This window comes from Tursiops truncatus, chromosome 2, assembly GCF_011762595.2.
Source record: "Tursiops truncatus isolate mTurTru1 chromosome 2, mTurTru1.mat.Y, whole genome shotgun sequence".
In the NCBI taxonomy this organism is placed as follows: Eukaryota; Metazoa; Chordata; class Mammalia; order Artiodactyla; family Delphinidae; genus Tursiops; species Tursiops truncatus.
This window is the reverse complement of record NC_047035.1, coordinates 45,713,024-45,726,364: the sequence shown is the minus strand read 5'-3', so window position 1 is coordinate 45,726,364 and position 13,341 is coordinate 45,713,024. Positions and strand designations below refer to the sequence as shown.

The following is a 13,341-nucleotide window of genomic DNA, read 5'->3' as shown; positions in this document are numbered from 1 at the left end:
TCATGAGAAAAATATTTTTCAGTGTGATGACACAGTGAGATTAACCATATAAAATGTGAAGCTTATTTTCTCTGTCAATTTAATTATTTGGTTTTTTAAAAACTGAGATATAACTGACATATAACATTATATTAGTATCAGGTGTGCAACATGATCTGATATTTGTATATACTGCAAAATGATCTAGACGATGAGTCTAATGAACAACTGTCACTACACAAAGTTACAATTATTTTTTCTTGTGATGAGAACTTTAATGACCTACCCTCTTTGCAACTTTCAAATATACAACACAGTATTATTAACCATAGTCACTATGTTTTATAGTGAATCCCCAGGACTCACTTTGTAACTGGAAGTTTATAACTTTTGACCACCTTCACCGATTTCACCCACCCATATAAACATAATTTTTAGAGGTTTTTACATTTCTGATTTTTAATTTTTAGTTAAGAATCTAGCCACATTTCTTATACTTTGGCATAACTTTTTTTCTTTTAAAATAAATTTATTTTTGGCTGCGTTGGGTGTTCATTGCTGCACACAGTCTTTCTCTAGTTGCAGTGAACGGGGACTACTCTTCATTGCAGTGCATGGGCTTCTCATTGCAGTGGCTTCTCTTATTGCGAAGCATGGGCTCTAGGCACATGGGTTTCAGTACTTGTGGCATGCAGGCTCAGTAGTTGTGGCTCGCGGGCTCTAGAGCTCAGGCTCAGTAGTTGTGGTGCACGGGCTTAGTTGCTCCACAGCATGTGGGATCTTCCCGGACCAGGGCTCGAATCCGTGTCCCCTGCAGTGGCAGGTGGATTCTTAACCACTGCGCCACCAGGGAAGTCCCTAACTTTTTTAAGGTTAAGGAACTGTGTAGCATGGATTATAAAACAAGGCATTGGGGCCTCAAAATTGTGGCTCTTTTTTGAAGACTCTACCATGTACTACGGTAGACGCTATCAGAAATGTTAGGTTATTTAATTCTTAAAACTACTCCATGTAGTTATTACGGGTTGGAGATGGGAAAACAAATTCCTAAGTTGTCCAAGGTTATATAGCTAATTGGAAGCAGAGACAATATTCAAACTCAGGCCTAGCTGAATCCAAAGTCAATGCATTTCACCCTACTCCATCCTATCTCTTAGCTAGTTCCCACATGAAGGTTTCGGTCAGCTGTGTTTTTATCACTTTTCTCTATTTCCTGTTAATCAAATTATGCTTTCTCTACCTATAAAACTCTGAGGATAAGACACCTGAAAAACAACAGTAAATCCTCCTGATGCTTCTTTATGGTTCAAGAGATTTTAACACATGTTGTAAGTTATCTTCTTGAAGCAGTTCTATATGCTTAATTTCAATTTTATGAAAGCAGTAGTGAGATTTTCAAAGTACCTAGAAATAAACAGATGTTTATACTCTACCTTGTCAGGTTTTGTTTCTATCTTTTTGGCAGGTCTTCCTTGATTTGGTGCCTCTGTTTCTGCTTCATTAACTAAAATAAAAGTGAAATAAGCCATCCATTTAGACTAGATAAAAAATGCTGCATTAAAAGCACTAGGTAATTTGGGAAAGGAAAACAGGCAATAGGAATGTATGTCAAAGAATTTTATGATTAAAAGTCACATTATAAAATAGGAGAAAAATAGATGAAATTTCCTGCCAAGTTTAGGCCATCTGTTTTCAAAACAAAAGTGTTAAGGTATTTTACCTTTTGCCTCTGAATATCAAATATGTATTTATTATAGAAAATTAGAAAAAAATTTAAAAAGCACAAAAACAACAACAATCAAAAATTTTACCCAAGCTTACACTACTCAGTGGTAATCACTATTGACACTTCAGAGTACGTTTTCCCAGTTTTTTCCTATGTTCACATTCACATACATATTTTAGAATTTCAATCGTACTGTTCAGAGTTTGAGCTGATTTTCTTTGCCCACTTAATACGATTAACCATGTCATTAAGTGTTCTTTCATACATTGTTCTTAAATGGTTACACTGTATTCCACCAAATGGATGGACTGTAACTTATTGGGGCCATTAATTTTTCACTTTGAAGCACTGCTTACACCAATTCAGTACTTCAACATTTGAGCACCCACTGGGATATCAGGGCACAAAACCTATCTTCGGGAATTAGAATCTCCATTTCCTCCTCTCCTACTCAAGGAAGTACATGATGATTTTAAAAATTGAACACAGGGGCTTGCCTGGTGGTGCAGTAGTTAAGAATCCACCTGCCAATGCAGGGGACACGGGTTCGACCCCTGGCCCGGGAAGATCCCACATGCTGCGGAGCAACTAAGCCCGTGTGCCACAACTACTGAGCCTGTGCTCTAGAGCCCAAGAGCCACAACTACTGAAGCCAGTGCGCCTAGAGTCCATGCTCCGCAACAAGAGAAGCCAATGCAATGAGAAGACTGTGCACCACAATGAAGAGTAGCCCCCGCTGGCTGCAACTAGACAAAACCCGCGCGCAGCAACGAAGACCCAATGCAGCCAAAAATTAATTAATTTTTAAAAATTGAACACAAAGAACCTCAAGTACCAAAACATCCTAGCTCAGTCACTGATCAAGAAATGTTCTTACCATTAGTAGCCCTTGTCACTGGCTTTCTTGCTGTAGTAGGCGGGACTGTTCTGGCAATCTGCTTTGCTGCTTGAGTAGCCGATCGAGTCATTCTCACTGGCGGCATTACAGGTTGTATAGCTGTGGGAACAAATAATAAAATCAAATGTTTGTGGTAATTTTAAATTATTGTTGTGGCAACATCAGAACTTACCTTTTTTCTCTTTGTCCAACACTTTCTTTTCAGAAGCCTGTCTTTGACCAGGTCGGATTGCTCGAACATCACTCCCATTATCAATCTATTCAAAATATTAGGTACTATGTGATTTAATTGCATAATGAACCAAACCACCACATTTTTAATGTGTAAATTGACCCCTCATCTGAAACCTGATATTGTAAATGACTCAGCAAAAAACCCACTACCCCAAATAAAATGAGATGAAGAAACAAGTTTTCCATTATATACATTTCCTTACAAGCTTTTTCAGAAACCTAGAATTTAGAAAATGCTAATAACCTAAGCTATTAAAAAAATAACTGACTATAATCTTCTGAGACTCCTTAAACATACCAGGCATGTTTTCAATTCAAGACCTTTGAATTTTGTCTAGAAAATTCTTCTCCTGGAAGAAAGCTATTTCCCACAGTTCACCCTTCTATTTCCTTAAAGACTTCATTTAAAATGCCACCATCTGGGAACTTCCCTGGTGCCGCAGTGGTTAAGAATCTGCCTGCCAATGCAGGGGACACAGGTTTGAGTCTTGGTCTGGGAAGATCCCACATGCCACGGAGCAACTAAGCCTGTGCACCACAACTACTGAGCCCACGCACTGCAACTACTGAAGCCCGCATGCCTAGAGCCCGTGCTCTGCAACAAGAGAAGCCACCACAATAAGAAGCCTGCGCACCGCAACAAACAGTAGCCCCTGCTCGCAGCAACTAGAGAAAAGCCTGCGCACAGCAATGAAGACCCAACACAGTCAAAAATAAATAAATTTATTAAAAATAAAATAGGGCTTCCCTGATGGCGCAGTGGTTGAGAGTCCGCCTGCCGATGCAGGAGACACGGGTTCGTGCCTCGGTCCGGGAAGATCCCACATGCCGCGGAGCGACTAGGCCCGTGAGCCATGGCCGCTGAGCCTGCGCGTCCCGCAACGGGAGAGGCCCGCGTACCACCAAAAAATAAATAAATAAAAAAAATAAAATAAAATAAAATGCCACCATCTCAGTGAGGCCTGATCAAAATTCCACCCTACACCTACTTCAAAACTCCCCACCTCCCTTCTTCTTCTTTTTTTTTAATCTCCCCCATAATACTTAATACTTTTGACCATCTGACATACTATATAGTTCTTTTTTTAGTGCTATCTCTCATGTAAGCTCCTTGAAAACAGGGAATTTTGTTTGTTTTGCTCAGTTATATTCTAGAGCCTAAAGGAACATGGTAGTGACTCAAATTCATTGAATACATGAAACTTAGCTTCCTCACCTGACAAAGAGGCATACTATTTCCCTCTTTGCCCACTTGACTTTATTTTAGTAATCCTCCTAATAAGTTTATCCATAACCGTGTTTTGAAGACCCAAAAGTTTATAACACTCACCCTGTAAGCTTTATATCCCTATCTGCACTTCATGGTGACATGGGATGCATAATAGAAGCCCGGTAAACAAACAAACAAAAAAGAGTGTGGCACAGAGTTTAGTATAGATCTCATAAGGGATGTCTGGGCAAAGAATATTTTAAGTGACTATTTCCTTAGCATCTAGCCAAATCTGCTCTGCCACCATACCAAAACAGTGATTTTGGTAGTACTATTGACTCTAGTAAAATAATCACTATGCTTGAAGATGGTATTAGATTAAAAATAAATTTACTTACTCTGAGGAAAAAAAAGTACAATTTGTCATTTTAGTAACAATGACCTACTAACTATCAATTTTACCTTTGTCAGCTCCATTTGGTCTTTGGCCTTTGACCTTGTAATCCGTACAGAAGATGGAACAGCCTTAAAACAGTCAAAAGAAGATAAAGTTAAAAAAATAAATAAACTGGCAAAATTTACTTCCATGTTTCATTATGAAATAAAGTTTCCATTTTAAAGTTAAATTTTATCCTTAATAATTTATGGCAAAAAGAGACTTGCTAACTTAAATTAATTTTTTTTTAATTTAAATTTTAATTTTTTTGGCCGTGCCGTGCAGCTTGCGGGTCTTAGTTCCCCAACCAGGGATTGAACCCAGGCCTCTGGCAGTGAAAGCACTGAGTCCTAACCCCTGGACTGCCAGGGAATTCCCTAAGTTATTGTTTTTTCTGGTTCTGGCTTGATTTAAATTATGTTTAAGTTAATAACTTCAAAACTTACCCATATTTCTCAATGAGGAGAGAGAAGAAATTTCAAAGCATATTTTCCAAGTATTAGGATCCTCATTAATGTGATTAGCTAGACATATTTAAAAGGGGGTAGATGAACAAACTAGAGTATTAGGATCTTTTGTTTTCTGTTTATGAAAAGATACTGTACAGCTTACTTCCCTAGCTTTGACAATTTGCCTTCAAATCTCATGATTATACACCTGTCCATTGTCAGTAAGAAAATGGAGACCTAATCACAAAATGTGAAAAAAATTTAGCATGAGAAAGACCAATTAAAAAATTATAAGGTATTTATCAACTCTGTAAAATTTCTTAAGAAACATAATCAGGGACTTCCCCAGTGGTCCAGTGGTTAAGAATCCACCTTCCAATGCAGGGGACATGGGTTTGATCCTTGGTTGGGGAACTAAGATCCCACACGCCACGGCGCAACTAAGCCCGTGCGCCACAACTAGAGAAGTCCACATGCAGCAACGAAAACCCAACGCAGCCAAAATTAAAAAAAAAAAAAAAAAACCCACAACGATGTGTCTCTTGTTCCACCTACACATATTTTTAAGATATTTTAAAATAGTTGTTTACAGTGTAGACCAATGATTGGTATCTACATATTCCTAAAAAGACAGCTTAAATCTAATCCCAAGAGGTCTTCTTTGATGTTCCTCCAAATATAAACAATCTATCCTTCCTCTAATATAAAGAACATATTTATCTGTATCTTTCCACCATGAACTACAGTTTATTAATTTTGGTCTCTTCTACAGTGTCCTAAGATCATACAGAGTAAATAAATCAAAGATCTGTCAAATGAATCATTGAGATTCATGAAGCCTAGAAAAACAAGCAATATCTTCGGCCAGTTCTTATTTAAATCAGGAATGAGTATACAGTCAATGAGATCTTTTATACATATCTTTAAATAGCAAATCAGGGATTTCCCTGGTGGCGCAGTGGTTAAGAATCCGCCTGCCAATGCAGGGGACACGGGTTCGAGCCCTGGGCCGGGAAGATCCCACATGCCGCAGAGCAACTAAGCCTGTGCGACACAACAACTGAGCCTGTGCTCTAGGGCCCACGAGCCACAATAACTGAGCCTGCATGCCACAACTACTGAAGCCCGCGCGCCTAGAGCCTGTGCTCCGCAAAGAGAAGCCACCTCAGTGAGAAGCCTGCGCACCACAATGAAGAGTAGCCCCGGCTTGCTGCAACTAGAGAAAGCCTGCACAGAGCAACGAAGACCCAACGCAGCCAAAAATAAATAAATAAATAATAAAATAAATAAATAGCAAATCACCAGTGACTAGCAAGTTTACAAATCCAACTGATCTGTTCAAACTTCATCCTCCCTGATTCACTAACCATTCTCTTTAGATCACTCCTCCTTTAGCTTCTATCCTCCATTTTAGCTCTGCTGCCACTCTGACCAGTCCTTTTCAGCATATCACTGCCCACCTAAAGGTGTTCTCTAGACCTCACTCTTTCATAATTTTATATACCCTAATTGGAATGGTCTCATTTAGTCGTACAGCTTAAGTGTCCATTCATACTCCCAATATCATATCCAAAATCCACATCTTAGCATGGATCCCCATCCTGATTTCCAAATTTTTATTCCCAACTGCCTGATGTCTAGATGGCCCAAATAGGATTTTTTTTAAAAAGGGTATTAATATTCACCCACTTAAGCTTTTCTTGCCTTCCTCATCTCTTCTAGCAGCAGCAAAATTTGTATTATTTATCAAACTATTATCTTCAGAATCATCATCTTATCTCTAACTTTTCAACTTCCTCCACCCCTCACCATCTACTTGGTCACCAGTCCTATCAAATTTATCTCTTAAGATGTCTTACATGACACCTGTTAGAATGGCTATTATCAAAAAGACAAGAAATAATAAGTGTTGGTGAGGATATGGAGAAACAGGAACCCCTGAGCACTGTTGGTAGGAATGTAAATTGGTGCAGCCACTATGAAAAACAGTATGGAAGATCCTCAAAAAATTAAAATTAGAACTACCATATGATCCAGCATTTCCAATTCTGAGTATTTATCCAAAGGAAAAGAAAACACTAACTCAAAAATATATATGTATCCCCATGTATGTTGCAGCATTATTTACAATAGCCAAGACTTGTAAACAACTCAGGTGCCCATCACTTGAGTGAGGTGCAGGGTAGGTGAAATGGGTGAAGGTGGTCAAAAAGTACAAACTTCCAGGTTTAAAATAAGTAAGTCCCGGGAATGTAATATACAGTATGGTGCCTACAGTTAATAATACTGTATTGTATATTTGAAAGTTGCTAAGAGAGTATATCTGAAATGTTCTCATCACAAGAAAAAAAGTTTTGTAACTATGTGTGGTGATGGATGGTAACTAGACTAACTGTGGTGATCATCTTGTAATGTATACAAATAATGAATCATTATGGTGTACACCTGAAACTAATATGTCAATTATATCTCCAGAAAAATGATATCTTAAACCCATTTCTTTTTTTGGTTTTTTGTTTTTTTGCGGTACGCGGGCCTCTCACTGTTGTGGCCTCTCCCGCTGCGGAGCACGGTTCCGGACGCGCAGGCTCAGTGGCCACGGCTCACGGGCCCAGCCGCTCCACAGCATGTGGGATCCTCCCAGACCAGGGCACGAACCCGCGTCCCCTGCATCGGCAGGCGGACTCTCAACCACTGCACCACCAGGGAAGCCCCCTATTTCTTCTTTTTAAACAAATGTCTCAGTCCACTTATCTCATCTCACCTATTCTATAAAGAATATTCACAATATAAACTCACAACTAGTCTTCCTATCTATAAATGCTTCCCTTTCTAGACTATAATCCTCAAGTCCAGCCTAATCTTCCCTGAGTATTACTTTGATAATGGTACAACCTCGTTTATAAACCTCCCCTGACTCTCCATATCCTAGAGGATAAATGCCAAATACTTTGGTATAGCATTCACTGTTCAGCCTGGCTCTACCAGCCGTCCTAGTTTTATCCAATCTCAACCTAAATACAGCTACATCAAGAGACCCTGTTTTCATCTTCTGAGTTACTATTATGTCATTCCCACCTCCTACCAGCTAATTAAATGAATAAAGGGACTCGGGGAAATGGTTATTTTAGTCATCTAATCTCCTAAAGAAAATTCCAGTTAAAAGGAATATATATCAAGTTAGGATACTAAACTTACCTTTTTTGGCTCAGCTTTCATAGTACTCTGGTTTGAGAAAAGAAAACTAGGAATATCAGGTCTATAAAGACCCACTTTAAATACTCCTCGTTTAGCTTTCTCTCTCTGCTCTTTCAATTTTTGAAGCTGCTTTTCTTCTTTGTATTTTTGGAGCATTTGCTTTCGTTGATCACCTAGAATAGTTTTCACTGACTCTAAGTAGGAAAAAGAAAAAAAGAAAAATACAATATATAAAACATTTCAGATAAAAAGTTAGGCAAACAACTTCTAACTTCAACTGTTGCTAAGAAATGCTTTTAGTAACTTCTTGTTAATTCCTTAGCACTTCAAGTTATTTCCACCCCTATTTTAAAATTCCTATTTCTTTCACCTTCATTTGTTCAAATATATAACTGTTTACTATGTACTAGGCATGTATTACTTCATGTTTAAATTAATTAGCTTCTATGATAGTCAGCCTCCAAGCTGACCTCCAGCGATTCTCACCTCCTGGTAGACATGCCTTGTGTCATCCCCTCCCATACTGAATAGGGCTGACCTGTGTAACCAAGAAAGTACTGTGGAAATGATAGAGAACGACTCCCACAACTAGGCCATTAAAGACATCACAGCTTTTGTCCTGCTCTCTCTTGGATCCCTTGCTCTGGGGGGAAGCCAGTGGCCACGTGGAACCTTAAGGAACTCAAGCGGCCCCATGGAGATGTCCACATGACAAAGAACTAAGGCCTCCTGCCAAAAGCCAGCATCATCTTGCTGGTAATGTGAATGAGTCACCTTAGAAGCAGATCCTTTACAATAATCAAAACAGGGACTTCTCTGGTGGTCCAGTGGTTAAGACTCCCAATGCAGGGGGCCCGGGTTCAATCCCTGGTTGGGGAACTAAGATCCACATACCACAACTAAGCCTGTGCACCGCAACTACTGAGCCCAGGCACCACAACTAGAGAAGCCCATGTGCCGCAACTAAGACCCGGCACAGCCAAAAAAAAAAAAAAAAAAGCCAATGTCCTTATAATGATGGCCCTCAGGGCTCTATGGGAGCTAAGCTGTTTGCCTTCTCCATCCATGCTTACCTACTTGCTTTCTCTGGAACATACCAGACCCACTCCCACCTCCAGGCCTTCGCAAATGAGGAATAAAAGATATTCTAATAGCATATTGACATGGTTAAATTTTGTTTGAAAGATTTTGGTCGAGGAAAGAAGCATTTGAGAGGGTATGAGTAGAGGAAGGTAATGTCACCTCTTCTCAGACAGAAAATGTCTAGCTCTTCCTTCAAAGGCCATCCTATATAATCCTACGACCCAGTGTTCATTTTCTCTGAACTCCTAAGAGATGTTATTCTTTACTCTATCCCCCTCAACCACCAACCCACTTCCTTTGACCTTCAAACATAAACTGATCACTTCATCTCAAAAACAAAAAAGTACCCTACGACACTTTAATCCAATTCCTTTCTCTCACTTTCCTTTAGAATCACAAAAATGACAAATCTGGAAGAAATAGTTTAGCCCAACCTCCCCTTTTACAGAAGCAATTAAGCTGAATATGTTGAGTGTCTTGTACGTGTCACACATTACACTGGTTCTGGAAAAATGATAAAACTGAAGCAGTGAACACGTAAAACAACTTGACATCTCATTTCTTTCTCTATAAAACTTCAAAGACTTCATCTTTCTGCCATTTCTTCACAATTTATCCTTGCTTTATTTCACTGCAATCTAGCTCCTAGTGCCTGCTATATAAACACAACTAAATAGGAGTCCAATAAGTCCTTCCGATTAAATGCATGTCATTTCCCAGTTCTCTTCCTTCTTTTCTATAGCATCCCTTGCCTTCTAAGACAACCATTTTTATTATTTTTATCTCTTGCTGAGATCATTCTCTTTTCTGGTTGGTTCTTTCCCTACTAATTACCCCAAATCCTTTTGGGCAAACTACAGGGATGAATCCTTTGCTCTTCCCTCTAAGAAGTGTTCCCATTGGCAAAGTACCCTTACTTCATGGATACTTCAATCAGTTCTATTTTTATGTCCCTTATCAATTTATCTTGTCAATATTTATCTTATCCAAGCTCCAGAAGTAAGAACTTTAGGATTCCTGTAAGGCCATATAGGTAAAAAGTGTTATAATACTCCATAGGTGAATGGCTTTAGCCTAGCTAGGACGTCCACTGCCTTTACTTGAGTGCTTTTTTTTGGGGGGGAGGGGGGCACGCCAGGCAGCCTGCAGGATCTTAGTTCCCCCACCAAGGATCAAACCCAGGCCCCTGGCAGTGGAAGTGTGGAGTCCTAACTACTGGACCATCTGGGAATTCCCAACACAGCCTTTACTTGAAATAGACAGTATTTAGTTGTAGAAAACACCAAGTTATTTATTTAGAATGGCATTTCAAAACTCCATTCTTCTGGTCAGGGTTGTTTTTAAACTCAGGTATTAAACCAACTTTTATTCACTCTTCAAACACTTGAAATTACAATAGACTTTTACTTACTTGGCTTGACATCGGCCTTTTCTGGAACAAGCTCATGAGATATCTCATCTAATTCAAGAAGAATTCTACCTTCCAAGGTTGGAACGTTGACATCTTTCAAACCAAAGTGTCTATTTCGTTCATATTCCTTATGTCTGTTTTCTTTCTGAGACAGTGATTTCCTATGAGCAATTTTAGTTCTAATCATGTCGGTACTTAATTGCTTTTTGTGTCGACTGGCAAAATGTGATGAAGCCATCCTATCAGGAAAAAGAGAGAAAGACCAACTTACGTGAAATTTCATTTGATTATTTAAAAAGTTAGGATTCCAGTTCACCTCCCACCCCAGAGTCTTCTGAAAAAAAAAAATTAAAATACAGCCCTCTGGGCTCAGACCTAGGTTGTGGCAACATGCCTAAACGCACCAAGGTCAGAATCGTGGGTAAATACGGGACCCATGTTGCCTCCCTCAGGAAAATGGTGAAGAAAACTGAAATCAGCCAGCACGCCTAGCACACTTGCTCCTGTGGCAAAACCAAGATGAAGAGACAAGCTGTGGGCATTTGGCATTTCCTGCATGAAAACGGTTGTTGATGGTGCCTGGACCTACAACACCACTTCTGCCGTCACAGTAAAGTCACCAGAAGACTGAAGGAATTGAAGGACCAGTAGAAGGCCACCATTTGAAACATTGCTAGCCGATAATAAATGGGTTAATTTACATAATAAAAAATACAAAATGGAATAAATATGTGACTGAAGAGTGGGAAGGAGGTTATCAAAAGATAAAACACTACAACCTATTTTGAGGTTCTGAACAGGAACTTGCTTGACAGATGAAGTGAAGCCCAGGAAGCTAAAGTCCAGAATATAAATAAGAGGGTCTAGGCTTACCATAGAGAGCACTGCAAAATAGAGTAGGAAGTAAAGGTGAAAATAGGGATAGAGTATACAGAATAGTTTCCTTAACTTTCCCCTGGTGATGAATGCAGGCAGGCTGGCATTTTTTCTCAAGCCAAAAAACAAAACACACAAGATGCCTATTAGGTAGGTAGGAATGATAAATAGGCAGTTAGATATACGAGATTGAGAAAAAGAAGGTGTTTTTGTTTTTGTTTTTTTTTGCGGTACGCAGGCCTCTCACTGCTGTGGCCTCTCCCGCTGCGGAGCACAGGCTCCGGACGCGCAGGCCCAGCCGCTCCGCGGCATGCGGGATCTTCCCGGACCGGGGCACGAACCCATGTCCCCTGCATCAGCAGGCGGACTCCCAACCACTGCGGCACCAGGGAAGCCCAAGAAGGGTTTTCAGAAGTACCATGGTGATGCAGAAGGATAATCATATCAGCGTGCCCTGGTGAGGGCAAAATAAAATTCTTTTCGGCCATATAAGAAATCATACAGTTTACTTGGCATATGCTCTTTTCTTAGAAAGATCCTTGGGAGTCCAAGAAAGACAATGTCATGGGTTCCAAGAAATCGTGGATCCAACTGAGGAAAAGAAAAAAGGAAAGTGGAAAGTCTAAAGGCATCTCCTATACAGCTGGTATGGAGAACCAAGCCAAACTGGAGAAAGAGGATTGATTCTCCAGGGAAAAGTCTTGCCAGCTTAAAAGAGAAGGAGGAAAAAAAAAAAAGGACGGAGGTCTGCCATTAGAAAGTTAGGGCAGGAATAAAGAGGTAGACATAGAGAATGGACTTGAAGACATGGGGTGGGAGGGGGAAGCTGGGGCAAAGTGAGAGTAGCATCGACATATATACACTACCAGATGTAAAATAGATAGCTAGTAGGAAGCAGCAGCATAGCACAGGGAGATCGGCTCGGTGCTTTGTGACCACCTAGAGGGGTGGGATAGGGAGGGTGGGAGGGAGGCTCAAGAGGGAGGGGATATGGGGATATATGTATGCATATGACTGATTCGCTTTGCTGTGCAACAGAAACTAACACAGTATTGTGAAGCAATTATACTCCAATAAAGGTCTATTTAAAAAAAAAAGATACAAGCACACTATACCTTCAACAACAAGAAGAGAGTCCACTAGAAAAATGCAGATAAAAAAACTGCACAAGAAATGCAACAAATTCAAATGTTGTATTATTTTAGGCAATCAAAAGAGTATAAAAACATGAGAATTCATCTGACCTGGATGCTAATAACATTCTCCTTTAAAGGCCCAGGGGAAGTGACAAAGGACTGTGCTTTTTTAATCAAGAACTCTCCTCTACTATTTGATTTGCCACTTCCCGCAAATATTAAAGAAAATTAAAATTACGTACTAGGTATTTAAAAACACAGCAGAGAACTATACACGGCAAATAGAGAGAGAGAGAGAGAGAACTAACACCGAAGGCATATTTAATTATCACCTAAACCCTAAAAGGTATTTAGTATAACTGCCGTTATACAGATGAGGTATATTAACTGCCCACATTTGCACAGCTAAAAGGTAGTGGAGCTGGAATCTTAAGCCAGGCAGCCTGGCTCTTCACACACATCTAAGTTCTCTTCTTTGGCTGACTGGAGTTTCTTCCAGCTTGAAAGTCTAGAATGCCTTAGTTTTGCTTGCCAAGGTTGTCAACCCAGGCGTTTTTAGTTGTCATAGAACCTGGAAAGAGACACTGGAATAATGTTGGGGCCCAAAGCCAATAACGCCCCGGTGGTGAAATGATGCCGCTACACAGATCATGGCAACAAATATTTACTCTTCCGAAGGACTGCGTCATCAGCTTCGGGAAGGAC

The 13,341-nt window shown here is 39.9% G+C and overlaps 1 protein-coding gene and 1 pseudogene across 3 annotated transcripts in view; one reads left to right on the top strand and one right to left on the bottom strand.

The window, feature by feature from the left end:
- Nucleotides 1-13,341, bottom strand: part of DLGAP5 (DLG associated protein 5) — a 39,682-nt gene that overhangs the window by 26,072 nt on the left and 269 nt on the right. For 2 of the 3 annotated variants that reach the window (XM_019923781.3, XM_033851123.2), the window contains exons 2-7: nt 10,625-10,863; nt 8,131-8,324; nt 4,510-4,572; nt 2,776-2,860; nt 2,583-2,702; nt 1,413-1,483 (exon numbers count right to left, since the gene is read on the bottom strand). In XM_019923781.3, coding sequence (XP_019779340.1) covers nt 1,413-1,483; nt 2,583-2,702; nt 2,776-2,860; nt 4,510-4,572; nt 8,131-8,324; nt 10,625-10,862 — 771 coding nt within the window. In that variant the 5' untranslated portion in view covers nt 10,863. The remainder of the gene's footprint in view (nt 1-1,412; nt 1,484-2,582; nt 2,703-2,775; nt 2,861-4,509; nt 4,573-8,130; nt 8,325-10,624; nt 10,864-13,341) is intronic. The other variant, XM_019923788.3, reaches the window with a different exon arrangement.
- Nucleotides 11,015-11,275, top strand: LOC101316768 (large ribosomal subunit protein eL43-like; annotated as a pseudogene).